This window comes from Lissotriton helveticus, chromosome 6 (assembly GCF_964261635.1).
Source record: "Lissotriton helveticus chromosome 6, aLisHel1.1, whole genome shotgun sequence".
NCBI lineage: Eukaryota > Metazoa > Chordata > Amphibia > Caudata > Salamandridae > Lissotriton > Lissotriton helveticus.
In genome coordinates, this window is record NC_136067.1 from 1,701,675,610 (window position 1) to 1,701,693,670 (window position 18,061).

Genomic DNA, 18,061 nt, shown 5'->3' on the forward strand with positions numbered 1-18,061 from the left:
GCGAATGTTGGTATTCAACCAAATTATTGTTTTGGAAATATTGTGTGTCCCATTTCCCTTGTGATACATATTCCGGACGTAATTTTATAAATGTTTGGGCCCTTAAGAAACTCCTCTTTTGTTGCCACATTGTTAGGCACCAGCAGATCTATGTTGATCTCATTCGATTGTGCTTCATTTGTCTCGTCCATGCGGTGCATAGGAGGGGACCTCATGTAATCAACTAGCTTTTTGGGCCAAAAACATGCAAGCGTTGCATTGCTATCAATTGCAACGCGTGTACGTGAGGCGGTCTACTTGCGGGAGCGCGCACCGCCAAATGGCAGCAATTATTGCTCCTGCAAGTGCAGGCCCCCCTCCTCCGCCCTGCTGCCGCGCCTCCTCCTGCTGACGCGCGAGCTTGTTCACTGTCTTTCAGTCGTTCTTTTCCTCCCTTTCCTCCTTGGGTGGCTTTCTCTTGGAAACTTGCAAAATGACAACGGAAATCTAGCGTATAAGTATTTGAAACCAGGACAATGACCCGCGCACTTTATTATATATCAGTCCCATGTAAGTAGAACATTGCCGGCATAACGTATTCTTAGTTATTTCTCAGCAAACTCAGCACAAGTTATCAAATAATAGACACATTTTGTAACGGTTGAGCTTACTACTTATAACTTGTTAATAATTTAGAACATTTTCTTTAAAGAAGCTTATTTTCCTAAAATCATATGTACACTGCATATGTTTAGAAATGGTCAGCTGCCTTTTCATGGGCACGGCATGCTACATAAACTTAACAGTACCATGCATTTTCTTCTTTTTCATAGCCCCCTCTACCAAGTAGCAGCCCGACGTGTTCCCAGTGGGTGTCTCTGTGTAAACATGCAAAGTCTCTTAGCCTCTGAGATTCTTCACACGCACAGACAGACAGATGTGCACTCACGCTCGCCTATTCCGACGTCCTGGCCTGTATGAACAAGCATTGGAAATGCAATAGGTCTCGCATTAGGAAAGTTTGAGCAATTGGTATTGTAAATGACACTTTTTTTATTTATGTGTTGGTTTTGAAAATAGCAAAAGTAATAGCTTTATCAGTTACAATGTCAATAGTTTTAACTTTCGCAAATGTGACACCTATAGCTTTTGTAATGCAATGTGTGTTGTATTTACGTGACTTAGATGTATTGATGTTGCAAATAACAATGGCTTTTCATTTTGTAAATAATTAATACTTAAATAAAATGTATTGTAATTTATAATGGCAATAGCTTAAACGTTTGTAAATAACTTTTGTGAAGATTATGTTCAGTGTATTTTATTGTGACGAAAATCTAAGAACATTGCATTTGCACCTTCACACACACACACAGCCACACACACACACACACACACACACACACATATAGATGTGGTGGTGGTGGATCTGGGGGAGGATGTGGTGGTGGTGGTGGTGGTGGTGATGGTGGATGTGGTGGTGATGGTGGTGGATGTGGGGGTGGATGTGGGGGTGGATGTGGTGGTGGATGTGGTGGTGGATGTGGTGGTGGATGTGGTGGTGGTGGATGTGGTGGTGGTGGAGGTGGTGGATGTGGTGGAGGTGGTGGATGTGGTGGTGGATGTGGTCGATGTGGTGGTGGAAGTGATGGTGGTGGGTGTGGTGGATGTGGTGGTGGATGTGATGGTGGTGGATGCGGTTGTGGTGGTGGATGTGGTGGATGTGGTGGTGGTGGATGCAGTGGATGTGGTGGTGGATGTGGTGGTGGTGGGTGTGGTGGATGTGGTGGTGGATGTGGTGGTGGATGCGGTGGTGGTGCATGTGGTGGATGTGGTGGTGGTGGATGTGGTGGTGGATGTGGCGGTGGATGTCATGGTGGATGTGGATGTGGTGGTGGATGCGGTGGATGTGGTGGATGCGGTGGTGGTGGTGGATGCGGTGGTGGTGGAAGTGGTGGTGGATGTGGCGGTGGATGTGGTGGTGGATGCGGTGGTGGTGCATGTGGTGGATGTGGTGGTGGATGTCATGGTGGATGTCATGGTGGATGTGGAGGTGATGGTGGATGTGGTGGTGGATGTGGTGGATGCGGTGGTGGTGGTGGATGCGGTGGTGGTGGAAGTGGTGGTGGATGTGGTGGTGGATGTGGTGGATGTGGTGGATGTGGTGGTGGTGGATGTGGTGGTGGTGGGTGTGGTGGATGTGGTGGATGTGGATGTGGCGGTGGATGTCATGGTGGATGTGGAGGTGATGGTGGATGTGGTGGTGATGGTGGATGTGGTGGTGGATGCGGTGGATGTGGTGGTGGTGGATGTGGTGGTGATGGTGGATGTGGTGGATGCGGTGGATGTGGTGGTGGTGGATGCGGTGGATGTGGTGATGGTGGATGCGGTGGTGGTGGTGGATGCGGTGGTGGTGGTGGATGTGGTGGTGGATGTGGTGGTGGTGGATCTGGGGGATATGGTAGTGGTGGATGTGGTGGTGGATGTGGTGGTGGATGTGGTGGTGGTGGAGGTGGTGGATGTGGTGGTGGTGGAGGTGGTGGATGTGGTGGTGGAGGTGGTGGATGTGGTGAAAGTGGTGGTGGATGTGGTCGATGTGGTGGTGGATGTGGGGGTGGAAGTGATGGTGGTGGGTGTGGTGGATGTGGTGGTGGTGGATGCGGTGGTGGATGAGGTGGTGGATGTGGTGGTGGTGGATGCGGTGGTGGTGGTGGATGTGGTGGATGTGGTGGTGGTGGATGCGGTGGATGTGGTGGTGGATGTGGTGGTGGTGGGTGTGGTGGATGTGGTGGTGGATGCGGTGGTGGTGCATGTGGTGGATGTGGTGGTGGTGGATGTGGCGGTGGATGTCATGGTGGATGTGGAGGTGATGGTGGATGTGGTGGATGTGGTGGTGGATGCGGTGGATGTGGTGGATGTGGTGGATGCGGTTGTGGTGGAAGTGGTGGTGGATGTGTTGGATGTGGTGGTGGATGTGGTGGTGGATGTGGTGGATGTGGGGTGATTGCGGCTTGCAAGCTTATTTCGCTCACGTTATGCAGTTTCAAACATGATTGCCACTATTACTCTCAAATTCACTTGGCAGCAAACTGGTGAACTAATTAAAAGAAAGTCGTATTCAGCGGTATGGCCGGTACTTTATTCCAGCAAAGTGGCAAGCCAGTACACACCAATGAGCTAGTAAAGCTAAAAACACACCACATGGCACAATTGCTGGCTGAGCGAGCAGAAGTAAGCCAAACAGCTTTCCCGTAGCTAAGGAGAGCTGTGCTCTTTTTGTAGCAGCACGCATAAGAAAAGTCCCGTATTTTCACCAAAACACTCTCTGATAATGATCAGCCGAATTCAGGAGGCTTCCTGCCCTCATATATTCCCAAGAGAGCATCTTATAAGGAAATGCTGTCATCACACCTAAAGCTACCGAGGGAGAAAGGAAGGAAGTGCAAAACTACACTATAGTGCTTAATGGTAAACAACAGTCGAAAGTGCCTCTGCGCTGACCCGCTGTCTTTCCTGTACACAGTGTTGTGGTGTTAGTCTTTCTGCAAGGGCTCTGCTGTCGGGTTGGTAGAGCCATGACATGACCAATTGCATAACAGTGCTGAAGACTCATCTGAAAGAAACTACATTTATGGCCAATAAACAGATTGTGCAGGGGCAAAATATAGTCACTCAGTCGGGGGAGCTATTGACTGAAGTTGGCTGTTCCCACTGTCCCGTGCTATATGCTATTGGGCATAAATAGGAACACACCAATGGATGAGGAGAGCTTGCTGGAAGACATTCTTTGTATATTATAGTTAAACAAACAACAACAAAAGGCCAGCCATTAAAACAAGGGGAAACACGAGAGACGGCCTGCGGCCGTCAAAGTGAAAGTACGTCCGGCGGAGGGCATTGCTGTGGGGAGGGGGGAGGAGAAATGCGACACGGCGGGCAGGGGAGGGGCGGAGCGGGGAGAGCGGCATGAGGGTGTGAAGCAGCAGGGGCCTTTGAAGTGAAGCTAAGCTTCACTTCAAAGGTGTGGGAGGAGTGCTGCTGGTGATTGACTGGCGATTTGATGATGTGCACGCGCATTTTAGGTCAATGCGCTTGCGTATTGACCTAAAAGCGCACGGGCACAACATCAAATCGCCAGTGGAATCGCCAGTTAGGTAAACTCTCGATAAGCCCCTATATATCTCGCTCCCGCTCAATGCGCATGCGCATTGAGATAGGTCGCTCGACCTAAAAATCGCTCCGTCACCCTGTAGGCCTCTCTGGCTGTCTCTCTGATCTCCGTGTCACAGCAAGTCTAGCTCTGACCTCATGAGCTTTCCAGTCCACGATAGAGTACATGCAGATATGGCATTAACGTCTCTTCTGCCGTTGTTTTGGATCAGTGGTTCTTTATTGTAAAGCGCTCTGACATCTCGTTGACCTGTTCGGCTCTTTATACAGCCACGGCAATAACCGCCCCCCCCCCCTATTGTGTAGGTGTCTTTGAACACTATCAGCGGCAGCTATGTGGGAGGCAGGCGCACAACGCCCATTGCACTTAAAATGGTTTAGCCCCTCCCCCCACGCCGCCCCTCCCTCATTTGCGTCAGCCGGGCACACACAGCCTCATCCGAGTAATTCGCATGTCTTTAAAGACCATTTCACCCTGCATCTCCACTCTGCATATTGGCAGTATAAGCCCCCCTGAATATTTTTAGTAGCCCCCCCTTAAAAAAAATTGGTTCTAGTTGCGCCTCTGGTAGGAGAATGTCTATGGGTGCGAGCGTTTCTATGGAAACAAGGGATGACGCTTCCCACCTGGTACAAGGCCCCTGCCGGAGGGTGCATTATGGGAAGCCTGGTAGTATAACAGTTGGGGAGCCCCTTGGTGTTGGTGGGAGCCCTTTTCAAACGAACGCCTTTCTCCAGAGGTCCCGAATTGAATGGAAGCTCTATTTTCACCGGTGCCCTGGTCACTGGTAAAGAAAGGTTGCCAATACATTTCCGCATTTGGTGCATTAACCCGCTGTTCCATCTCAGTATTCTAACATTATGCCAGCACATTACAGGCAAATCGCTGCAGTACGTGCGTTAACCCACCTGGCTTTCTGATTGGAAAAATGCCATGTAACCTGCAAAGTGTACAGATATCTGTGCCATTGGTACTGAATTGCGCTGAACTATTCCTCAAGCGATGTAGCCCATGACCGGAAGATTGCATCTAGAAGCCTTCAATAGAGACAGTAATCACATACAGTTTGTCATACACATTTTAATCCGTATTAAAGGACTCTGATCATATTTCAGCAGTTTACTTTCAATTTGCATTCCATTCTTGTCTCTCTTTCTCACTCATCTTACTTAATTTTTCATTTGAACTTGTCTGTTCCCTTTGTCGTTCAAAAGCTGTGTGTACTTTTTGTTGTTTCTTCCTGTAGTTTTGTGGTTATTACCTACTCCTTTTTTGTTGTCTTTTTCTTGCAGTCTATTTTGATTTGCAACACTCTTTTTCTGTAGTCCCCAGGCTCTTCCATTTTGCTCTCGTCACTCCACTTCTCTTTCTTTGCCCATATATTGTTCTGTCCTCTTTGCCATGTGCCCTTTTCTCTCTGCCTCCTCAAGCAGATGATGTGAGCAGCAAAAAGATCTCCACAGAGCAGCTGATGTAGAGAAGCGTCTGCTATGTTGTGTTTTTATTTTACACTGGAAAAGTTTGGAACATTTCCTGATTATTTTTTTTAGCAGATTATGCATGATTTTGCCTGAGCGAAGTTTTTCTGTCATTGCAAGATCATTTTTGCTATCTTTTTTTTTTTACAGTAGTCGAACAACGGAAAAAGCATTTCAAATTTTTCTCTGCAAGTTTACCTTTTCTGACCTAAATTGTTGTAGAAGACATAATTTTGATGGCAATGGGAAAAACATAAATTTGGCAATAATACATATTTGCAAAGATTGCAATGGAGCTGTGTTGAAGAAGCAAGAGAAACATTCCCAAAGCCCAAATTTTGGATTTGTAAATATCAGTGCTTAATTTGAGACTGTGTTTTCCGGTGCTTGTTTCTGTAGTCCTCTGTCCTGAGGCTGAGAAGCTGCACGTCTTTCATTCTTCCGTTCTACCCTTAACGAGGCTTATGGCTTTTTTTGCTTTCTACATCTCAAATGACGTTTTAAAACGTCTTAAATATTTCTTTCTGTATTCTAGCAGCAATGCTTTTTTTGTATAAAAAAACACAGGCACTTTTTCGCATTTTTGTTATATGCCCTTTTTGGGCATTTATTTTTCCAGATTTGCTTGCGCTGCCTTGCTTTTGCTGCGAAATTATCGAATGTGTCTCCATGCGGACGTTCCCCCCTACTCTATGGTGGCGGACGGACTCAGGTCCGTCCGCCATCATAATCGGCCCCTAAGACTGAGTCACATATCGGCACATAAAGAAGTTTGTCAGCAAACTTGATGGGCAAATATACAAGTACATTCATTCAGTAATGATAAAGCTGACATTTCATCAAGTAGATATAGACAAGTCAGTTGGGGGGGGGTGTAGGAGTGGTGGGGGGAGTCCAAGCTTTCGGTGACGATGGATGTGTAAAGGAATCCATATATTTGAAAGTTTCCAACATTTGGACGCAACCCCCGGAATTCCTCTTGTCGAATTATGGCACTTTCAGCCATTCCCCATCGTATCAATTCTTTGTGCCAGTGTATTGGCATGGGGGAGATGCAGATTTCCACCTCATTGTAATTGCCCGCTTAGCAATAAGTAGTGCCAAGTCTGCAAACTTGAGTTGGGTCTTCTGCTTCTTAGGGCGACTGTGGAGTCCCAAAAGACAAGCCTCTGGGGACTTCATAATCAAATGATACGTGACAAAGTGGTCTAACATTAGAAAAAGCTATAGTTATCCCCCATCAGTTTGAAGAAATTAAAATGGATAGGAATGAGCTAGCGGCCAAAACTACTAGTGAAATGCAATTAGTGCAGAAGGTAAATGGAGAAGATAAAGTACCTAGGGGGAGAGGGGAATCAAAGATTCAAACTTATGCTCAAGGCATGGATAAAAAGGAATATGTATGTTTTAAATGTGATTTGTCATTGAGAAGGCGTTTGAGCGGGTGCATTAGCCCTACCTAGAAGCGATGCTCAAACATTTTGCCATTGGAGAGTGAGTCTGTACCTGGGTCCTAAGTAACTATGGGGAACTGCGAGCGATGGTCAGGCTTAATGGGCAGACCTTTCCTCCTTTTCATTTTGGCAGGGTGACTCGACAGGTGTCCGCTGTCACCCCTGCTGTTCGCTCTGTACCTAGAGCCCCTAGCCCAGTGCATACGAGACGATCCAGCTATCACAGGGGTATGTTTGGGTGGAGAAGAGCACACTGTTAGCCTCTATGTCGACGACATAATAGTAACACTGGACGACCAAACCAGGGCCCTCCCTGCCTTTCTGGCCAAAATCAAGGACTTTGGGACAATGTCCAGAGTTTGAATTAATCTCATCAAATCACAGGTTCTTAATCTCACAGCCCCTATGGAGACAGACAAGAGACTGACATGCAATATTGGATACATTGGGCGACTACTTCCATCCCCTAACTCGGGGTCCAACTGGCCCTGACAGTGAAGGCGATAGTAGCCCTCAACTATCAAACCTTGCTTCAGCAGCTAGAAGGGATCTAGTCCATTGGAAAAACTACCAGCTGTCATGGATCAGCCGAGTTGTGGCATTAAAGATGACCACTCTCCCAAAGATCCTGTTTTTATTCCAGACCCTCCCAATAGAGCCTCACCAAGGCATGCTACAGGCGTTATAAAGGGAGCTGTGCGATACATCTGGGCAGGAGGGAGGCTTCGCATGAGTCGGGAACAGAGCTACATGAGGGGGGACCTTGAGATCCGCACACTCCTCTACTACTACCAAGTGGCACAACTCCGCTATAAAGTGGAATGACCCAGGGAACAGTCCTGGAAACACTGGCTGTTTATGGACAGTGCGGTAGCCGGGATGCATCTGCGGAAAGTCTCATTTCTCTGACACACACAGAGGACATGGGGTATTTGTCCCTCCCCGGTCACTAAAGCCATCTTTGAGGTATGGAATAGAGTAGTGACATGTAAGAAACTGTCCTCATTCCTTTCCCCCTGACCCCGATCGTGGGCAATGCAAATTTTATACCGGGTCTCAAACTTTCCACTTACCAGTTATGGCAAACTGTTGGATGCACATTCATTAGACACCGCTTTGATGAGGAGGGCCCTATCTTTTTAGAGCAGCTAGGTAAGGACTGTGGGCTGCCAGAAACAGAGAGAATGCACTGTCTTCAAGTCCGACACTGGCTTGCTCACTCAACTGTCCTATTTGGGGCACAACACGCATTTACCTCTTTTGAGAAACGGCGAGTAACCAAGACCTCATATAGACACCCAAACCACACAGGAGCTAAGAGGGAAAATGGAAAGGGTCGCCCTCCACTCATAAGCTATATTTCAAAATAGAGACCCAGTCCGATCGCGTGCTGCTATAACAGTGACAAACAAGGGGGTATTTTTGGAAATCTTCTCCCCACTATACTCTTATAAACCTTATAAGGAGGTAATGCACTGTGCTCCGCTCATATTAAAAACACCTGTTCTCTCTGGTAACACCTCAGAACACTCACTCTCAATGAGCCAACCCAGACTTGGTCACACACGTCCACCACAAACATTAGACATTCCTCATAATAGAGAAAAAATATGTGCGAGAGTGAGTGTTCTGAGGTGTTACCAGAGAGAACAGGTGTTTTTAATATGAACGGAGCACAGTGCATTACCTCCTTATAAGGTTTATAAGAGTATAGTGGGGAGAAGATTTCCAAAAATACCCCCTTGTTTGTCACTGTTATAGCAGCACGCGATCGGACTGGGTCTCTATTTTGAAATATATCTCATATAGACACCCCCTAATGGAATTATATGGCATCCTTCAACAGGCTATCCCCGGAACCAAGCCCTCAGGGCAGAAATGGTGGGAGCAAAATCTGTTCCAGGGCAGTGACACACAGCATGTAACATTAGTAGCTTCGAGACCGCTACTAAAATAGCGACATACTGGTACCTCACCCCAGTTCGACTGCACAGTCACAACCCTGCACGTAGTGTGGACTGTTGGAGGGGGTATGGGTCACCGGGGACGCTGCTTAACTTGTTGTGGGACTGGCTGTTAGGGTATGCTCAATACAGTGAGCCTGTCCACTCTCTTTACAGTAGCTTTTGTTTTAAAATGCAGTGAGCCACAAAGTTCTTGCAGTGAATGTTTATTGCATACTTTTGCCATTTGTTTTAGCCAATGTTCGTTGAACTGTTTGTGAACTGATTGTGACCATCAATATGAGCCCCACGTTTAAGCCACATGCATCTAAGCAACTCCGTTAAGCCCTTAATTAGCATAATGAGACGCTGCACGTTTTACAGCAAAAACCGTTTCAACGTGCAGCGCGTGTTTAAGTTCTGAACCCCACCCGATGCCGTCTATAAAAGACTGCCTGGAGCATTAGCGGCTGCTTGGGCTCTTTGGATAACCCTCCTCTTCTGAAGATCCAATCCCGAACCGGCTTACCTGAATCCTGCGGCTGCAGCACTTCACGTCGGCGGTGTTTCGCTTCTTCCTGAGGCTTCGGTCCTGCTTGGATATCTTCCCGGTTCTTCAAAGCTTCCGGTCCTGGAGGCTATGCTGTGCAACCTGCAACACAAAAAGGAAACGGGTAATAAATGCTTTGATCTTGCAACAGAACACGAGTAAGTACAATTTATTATTTTATATTGAAAGGGAAACAATGCGCATTGAGGTACCTTTTAAGATTCAAATTCAGAGTATAAAAACAATCTTTATTTTAGTTTAATACCGTTACTGTAAATCTCGGAATCCTCAAACTGCAATGAACGCCTAGAACTCTAACCAAGCTCTAATTAAGAGAGAGACTTGGTTTAAAAACATTTCGACAGTGAACAGAGGAGCATTTGTGTGACTATATGTTTTATAAAACTACTCTTGGTGATTTCCTTGGAGGTACACTTAGTTTGGATATACGCTTATGAAGATTCTATGTTTTAGGATAATTACTCAAGGAAATTTTTTATGGTGCAAGAACAAATAAGAGAAGTAAGCAATAGAGAAATATGTTTACAAAAGAACCATGTTGTACCCTGTGAATAGATACATGTTTTAATGATCACTCTTTCTTCAGAACATTTTTAGGAAAAGGTGTTGCTTCATTTCAAAGGAATTGAGTCCTTATCTGGTGAAACAGAAAAAGCCAGAGACAGAGAGGTATATAATGTTTGTGAGTTGAATAGAACCGAGTAGTAAGGAGATAATGTATGAGCCTCGATAAGAACAGACCAGTCCAGTAATACTGTTGTTTAATGTTTCTTCTTGGTAGATAATTTATGCAACAAAAGCTCCCACCGAGTTGAAGCTTCAAGAGGAGCAGTGTTTCTCTCTCTTTTGTTATTTTATCCACTTCCCCCTTCCCTTGGACTTCTTTTCTTCACGCACTATTTATAAAAGCAGTGCGGCAAGAATAGAGGTTTGAGAGAGGGTGAGAATAGTCTTCAGATCTCTCCAGCAGAACTACCTGGATGTTCAGGTGAGTGAGGGCTCAACACTGCCCTAAGCTTGCACAGTATTGGACATGATTTCGATTTACATAGACACCTACTGTGATATGCAGTTACCCTGCTTCCTGACATGTTATTCTCAGACTCCCGAACCTGCTTACCTTCCTGCTTAAATCCTGTAAGGGGCGACATATTGGTCTCGTACTAGGGGCAGCACTGCAAAATTTCCTGTCCCGATGGGGCTCCAACAAGATCCCGACACACCTTGGGTGGCTACATTGTCTATGGCTTATATTAGGAATGGAGAGGCTGACCCTCATCTTAACCAATCAGAGCGATTCCTATAGAAAACTTCGACATCTCTACATTGCTCTCCTGTCCGGAGAATTTTAGGTGCTGACTTCACCTAGAAACCTATGCCTACTGAACTTGGTGGTGTGGTTCTGAAAAATCTGGATTCATATAATAGTACTGGACTCGAGAATAAAAACTTCGTCGAAATAGGACGAATTTGGTGTCAAAAGACCGAGAATGGCGAGTACATCAAGTACATGTATTTTCTGCGTATTCGAGTGACGATTTCACCTCGAAATCGTCATTTACATTCTAAACCCTTAGCTACATGTTGCCCTTTACATAGGCCTTAATCCAGTTGAATTTGATTCCACAAGGACACATACTCCTTAATCGACTTCTCCCTGACCCCAGTACAAGTTAGAACCATTGCCCCAGGCCGAACTCGTTAGGTCAGTTCCCTCCCAGTGGCCGAGCAAGATAGCATCTAGGCTCAACCAGCCATAAAACCATTTCAGCGCGCACACCTGCCATATCTCGCTCACATCTTTTCTCCATTCCTTTTCTTCACTTGCTTTATGATGGGGAGGTGACCGTTTTTATTAGGGGTCCAGCGATATCTGATGAAATGTTGGGCCTTGCCGGATGATTTGTTATGGGCAGCACGACGTGAAATATGTACATGTCATCATGACTCTGCTTTTCTTTTGTAATCAGTAACTATAAATGAAATACCACGAATCCAAGGAATGTTTTGCCCAAGGCTGAAAATAACGTATAAGAAGAGAAGCCTGACTTCGTGAAAGTGTGCAGTCTCCTGAGAATATACCCGTGTTGTACTTCTAGGACCCTGTTACCTTGGTTGCAGCCAATAAACTAATCTTTGACTTCACCTAGAAGACTCAGAGTTTCTGTAGGTCTGACTCAGGAGAACCCGAGGTCTCTGGGTGTTGATTCCCTGGCACCGCTGGGTTACCGGTTCTTTACCGGTTCTTAAAAACCCAGTACCTCAATTGGCGCCCAACGTGGGGCGATTCCAGTGGTACCAATCAGCCTGAAGATCGTGAGGAGCTTCGTGTGGAAATTCCGGAGGAGGGCCCACCACCTCATCGACCCCTGCATGTCGACGTGGTCCGAAGGTCTTTGCTGCGAGGTTCCCCGCTTCCCGACGGCTACAAGGACTGCTGCCCTGGCTATCGCCCTGATGTTGGACCCTTGAAGTTTTCGGTAGAGCGAAACGCTGAGACGAGTCTTCTGGTGACGCCATCGATATTTTTCAGTTAAGTATAAGTGGAGCGTCTCCCAGTCCTTAGTTGGACTTACTTTGTGGTATCTTGGAGATACAAAAAGGTTTTTATTGGTTCTTGCAAGCACCATAACCGAAGGACTCGTGTATTCACGAGAAATATCGTAATCGATAAATCCTTTGAAGTTTTGGAACTAGACTAGAGAGCGAGGATGCCTAGTCTTAGACTTGGAAATTGGTTTTGTCGTGGTAGTAATAATAGGGACTCCCGATTGGAGGACTCGTGTCCGGTTCCTCCAGTTGGAACTCCGACTTACGAGCTATATGTTAAACATGGGGTAGGCCCCATCGTTTACAACGAAGTATGGATTAAATACACTAGGAAAGATGGTGTTTTTAAATGGCCCCAATATGGTAGCTTTGATTCTGAAATCTTAGACAACCTTGAAGTTAAACTCTTCAAAAAGAAAGCCCGGCCGGCGATGTTTGACTCTTTCCGCTTATGGCGCAAAGAAGCCAAACAAAAAGAAATTAAATTAGCTAAGAAAAATAAGAGAGAAGGGGGACTTTCAGTAATGCAAGCTGCTGTGCAGTTTAAAGATAATGAGGAAGAACAGATAAATGAGCAGTTGCACAGGCAACGTAAAATGGTTATAGAGAAGTGTTATCCAGTTTTGCCGTCTTTTCAGCAAGAGGCAGCAAAAGAGCGTGAAAAAGACCAATTAATGTCGCAATTATTAACTTCACCACCCCCCTATGCGCAGAATGCCACAGCACCCCCGCAACCTTTAGTTGCACAAGCTGCGCCTCCTGCTCTTCCACAGCACCCACCAGCTGTTCTTCAGCCGGCTCCTACTTCTTCGGTGCAGCCTCCTCCAGGCCCACCGACCACTTCTGTTTCACCTGTGTTTTCTACGATTTTGCCTACTATACTTTCTACATCTCCTAATGCTCCCTCTACGATTTTGCCTAGTGCCCCCTCTATTTCCCCTAATACCTCTTCTGCTATCTCTACACCCGCCTTATCTCACCCCGTTTTTCCATCTGTTTGTCCTTCAGTTTCACCTTCCATTCGGCAGAAAATGGCCAGCACTGTCACTAATCTTCTTTTACCTCTTTTCGGGTCGCCTGCTACGACCCCTAACATAGGAAGAAGACAGTTGCGAAGTCAACTGCCTGATTATCAAGAGAGAGATTCCCTGAATAGTTTAGCTCGGAAATGGGTCTTGGACACTGCAAAATATGATGTACAGTCTGTCATGGAAGTCTTCCATCAATGGGAAACAGCGACACAGAGATATGTTTTCGAACAGATGTGTGTCTTTCTTGGCGAGGATTTAGAAGACAATGATCAAGAATGCATCCCACAAGAGATGTGTCGTGTACGATTTAAGTTCGGAGAGGGTATGATTGTAGGTCCCGATGTGGAAAAGGCAGTTGAAATGCTATTATCATATCGAAGTAAGGGAAGCAGTTCTGGGTCACCATCGGAATTTAGTGCATCTAGTAGGAAAAAGGCACGACAATACCCTATGAGAGAAGTTCCCCCACAGTGGAGAGAGGGTGACGTGACAGCTGTCCCACCTGTCCTGCCACACTTTCACCGTGTATGGGTACATGTCCCATGGAAGCGAGCCGAAGTTTTAGCACTCAAACAAACACTACCAGATCCACGTAAAAATCCTGCAGGGTACTATAAAGAATTGTCGCAAACTGCTGGGTCATGTATAATGAATTTGGCCGATATCGATATGTTATTCGGGAACGTTGTTCCACAGCCTTTATGGGGTCAAATTCGTCATGTAGATCATGACCAGGAATTAGGTGACACGTGGGCTAATATTACTGCTGCAGATGCACGCCAAGTTGGTGGTGCCAAGCCTGAGCCTCTGATAGCGGAACTACCTGGTAGAATAGTAGATTACATGAAAACGATAATGCCTGCAATACGCGTAAATTGGGATAAGTTATCTGCATGCAAGCAAAAGAAAGAGGAAACTGTTTCAGATTTCTTCACCAGATTCGAAGAAACATTCATTGACCACAGCGGTCAAGATATGACCACGGAAGGTGGTCAGAGATTGTTCCTCGATAAATTTGTGCACAATCTGCTTCCAGATTTGTGTAGGAAATTAAAAGATTCGGAAAGTTCTTGGGCAGTCTCATCTTCAGCCCAGATATTAGCTACCGCACAGTACTACGAGAATAGAGACAAAGATGAGAAAGATAAAGTAGAAAAGAAAACTAGAGAACTCAAAACAAAGGTTTTGCTACAGCAAGCCTATCCGCCACGTGGTGGTGGTAATCAAAGTAATAATGGTCAGAATCACTACCAGAATACTTTTCAGCAGCCTCAACAATATCAGAGAAACTTGCAAAGATTCGATTACACTCAACACCGCGTAGGTCCCAACCAGTGTTTATATTGCAAACAAGAGGGTCATTACAAATATAACTGTCCTGCCCTGCCACAACGTACGAATGGAGTTCCTGGCGTTAGAGGTCGTGGCAGTCAGCAAGCACCTAGAGGTAGAGGGCGTGGAAACGCCCCTCAGGACGCGCGCCCCCTTCCGCCACAAGACTCTATGAACAGGTTTGACCAGCAAAATAGCGTATCTGACAGGACAGCTCAATACTACGTTGGTGAGTATTACACAGAAAATGAGCAGTGGGAAAATGAGGATTGCTAGGACAGCCATAGACGAAGAGAGGGAGTCGTTTCAGTTCCAGTAGATCAGAGTGGACCTTACGTTGAGGTGATTACATCAGGTGTGTCAAAACCTTTTCTGTTGGATACTGGTGCTACAAAGAGTTCTATTATGCACTCCAAACTCCCTGGCGCACCTTTGTCTGGCGAAATGAACGTTTCCGTAGGTTTTTCTGGCGTCCCGGTTAGAAATCCGATTTCTGACCCTTTATCTCTTTCTGTTGGTCCTTGTGAATTCGAAGCACCCCTTATTTTGACAACAGTTTGTGGTGAAAATTTGCTAGGATTAGATTTGCTAAAAAGATTGTATGCGACTTTGTACTGTTCTCCTTCAGGAGTACAACTTACTTTAGGTAAGAAAGTGGTTTCTCCCATGTATTTGTCGAGAAATGCACTTCCAACAGAATTGGCACTTCTCCCAGATATTCTTTGGGCTACTGGTCCAAATGATGTAGGCCTTTTAGAAATTCCACCATATGTCGTAACATTGAAGTCGAATGTCAGAATGCCACGAATTCCCCAATACAGAATATCCAATGAGGGTGAAAAAGCTTTGCTAGCGATTGTTTACGAGCTGATTGAAAAAGACGTGATTGAAGAAACACGAGGCAATGTTTGCAATAGTCCTGTTCTGCCTTTTTTAAAACGAACTGACCCTTCTCAGCCACCTGTGTATAGATTCGTGATTGATCTTAGAGAAGTAAATAAGATAGTGGTGCCACAATTCCCAGTTGTCCCCGACATTACAACATTATTGACTATGATTCCAGCCTCTGCCTCCTGGTTTTCGGTGATTGACCTGAAGAATGCTTTCTTCAGTATCCCGATTGCTGAGGAAAGCAGGGATATTTTTTCCTTTAGTTTAGGAGGTCGAAGCTTCCGCTTCAAACGCGCTCCTCAGGGCTACTGTGAAAGCCCCTCAATATACAGTCAAGCTCTGAAAACACAGCTTGACACGATTGTTTTGCCTACAGGTGCCACTCTCGTACAGTACGTGGACGATTTGCTCATCGCTGCGGATACTGAGAAAATTTGTAAAATGGCCACGTTGTCATTATTGCGTCATCTATGTGATTTGCATCACAAGGTGTCACTTTCCAAGCTTCAATATTGCCGACAAGAAGTGACCTACTTAGGTCATCTCTTATCGAAGGAGGGAAGGAAACTGACCCCAGAAAGAATTCAGGCAATAGCAAAATTGAATGTGCCAAGAACGCAGAGAGAAGTACGCGCTTTCTTGGGCATCACATCGTACTGTAGACAGTGGATTCCAAATTTTTCGTTATTAGCCAAACCCTTGTTGGCACTAACGTGTAAAAATACACCCAATCCCATTCACTGGTCTGAAGAGTGTCAGAAAAGTTTTCATGAATTACGCACAGCATTATGTTCGGCCCCTGTGTTAGGTAACCCCAACTACAGTAAGCCTTTCACATTATATGTCCACGAGAAGGAGGGCTGTGCATTGTCTGTGCTGACCCAGTTATACGGAGATAGACAGCGGCCATGCGCCTATTTTTCGTCAACTTTGGATCCGGTAGCACGAGCATTGCCAAGTTGTTTAAGGGCCACAGCAGCAGCAGCTGTTTCCATTCGACAGTCTGCTGGTCTAGTAATGAATAATACGCTAATCGTGATGGTCCCGCATGCAGTAGACACATTGTTAAATAGGACCAAGACACAGCACTTAACTAGTGCTCGACTGTCCAGTTATGAATTGACGCTACTAGCGAGCCACGTGCACATAAAAAGGTGCAGTACCTTGAACCTAGCCACATTGTTACCAATTGCAGAGGAATCGGATGCTTCAGAACAGCACGATTGTTTCCTTCGAACAGAGGAAGAGACGAAAGGGAGAGTTGATCTGTTCGACACTCCTCTTGCTGAATGTGATGGTACATTATGGGTGGATGGTTCATGCTTTAAACTCCCAAATGGTAACGTGACTACAGCATATGCTGTCACAACTTTGCACACAGTCATTGAAACTGCGCGAATACCACATGGTTCAGCTCAAGCCGCTGAACTCGTGGCACTGACGAGAGCATGTGTGTTATCTAAAGGAATGAAAGTGACTGTCTATACCGACAGCCAGTACGCTTTTGGAGTGGCTCACAGTTTTGGACGATTGTGGAGAGAACGTGGGTTCCTGACTTCGCATGGAGCTAAGATTCAGCATGGTCAGTTGGTGAATGAGCTTCTTGAATCACTGACGTTGCCCCGGCAAATAGCGATCGTAAAATGTAGTGCTCACAAGAAAGTGACTGATGATGTTGGTCGTGGAAATGCATTCGCTGATGAAACTGCTAAGGAAACTGCAAAGAATGTGATGAGCCGAATGTACGTTGCGAGCCCAGAAAGATGGACTGGTGATGTTGGAATATGTGAAGACACGATAGAAAGTGTGAAGTCCATCCAAACTGAGGCCACGGAGAAAGAGTTAAGCATGTGGAGAGAAAGCACAGGGAGATTGGATGCAAATGGTTGTTGGATTGAATCGACAGAGCAACAGAGATGGTTGTTACCCGATGCATATATGCTTGCAGTGGTTACAATGGCTCATGGGATGGCCCATATCAGCGCGAAAGGGATTTGCGAGTTGTTGGCCCCAGTGTGGAAGAATTCAGGGATTCCCAAGTGTGCAGAGAATGTTGTCAAGAATTGCATGGTATGCCTGAAGCACAATCCTGGTAGGGGAACCCCAACTCCAGCTGGTCATTTTGCACCTCCTACGTATCCGTTCGAGGTTTTGCAGCTAGATTTCATACACATGGAGAGGTGCAACAACTTAAAATACGTGCTCGTGGTTGTTTGTGCCTTCTCAAGATGGGTAGAAGCCTATCCCCTAAGGGACAATACTGCCTTGTCCACAGCGAAAGCCCTTGTAAAAGAGTACTTCCCCAGGTTCGGAATGCCTAGAATGGTCTGGTCTGACAACGGAAGTGAATTTGTGGGTCGTGTGATGAAAAGAGTGTGTGAAGGGCTAGGCATTAGGCAGAAGTTCCACGCTGCAAATCACCCCCAATCAGCTGGATTAGTGGAATGTTACAATGGCACGCTTAAACTTAAATTGGCCAAAATCCAAGCGAGCACAGGTCTTAAATGGCCTGACGCTCTACCCTTAGCACTCCTATCCACCAGAACGACTGTGCATTCGCGAGTGAAACTCAGCCCCTATGAAATAGTCTTTGGTCGGCCAGCCAACATATGGGGAGTGCCTAGGCCCACGAAGTTTAGCGAGCTGCAGCACCCTATTTTG

General features: G+C 46.0%; 1 protein-coding gene across 12 annotated transcripts in view; it reads left to right on the forward strand.

The window, feature by feature from the left end:
* Positions 1 to 18,061, forward strand: part of LOC144763708 (uncharacterized) — a 2,434,724-nt gene that overhangs the window by 1,874,863 nt on the left and 541,800 nt on the right. Inside the window, exon 29 of one of the 12 annotated variants that reach the window (XM_078649574.1) lies at positions 813 to 1,126. The exons of the other annotated variants lie outside the window; for them this stretch is intronic. Within the exon in view, the coding sequence (XP_078505700.1) occupies positions 813 to 829 (17 nt within the window). The 3' untranslated portion in view covers positions 830 to 1,126. Of the gene's footprint in view, positions 1 to 812; positions 1,127 to 18,061 lie in introns of those variants that run through there. 12 annotated transcript variants of the gene reach the window in all.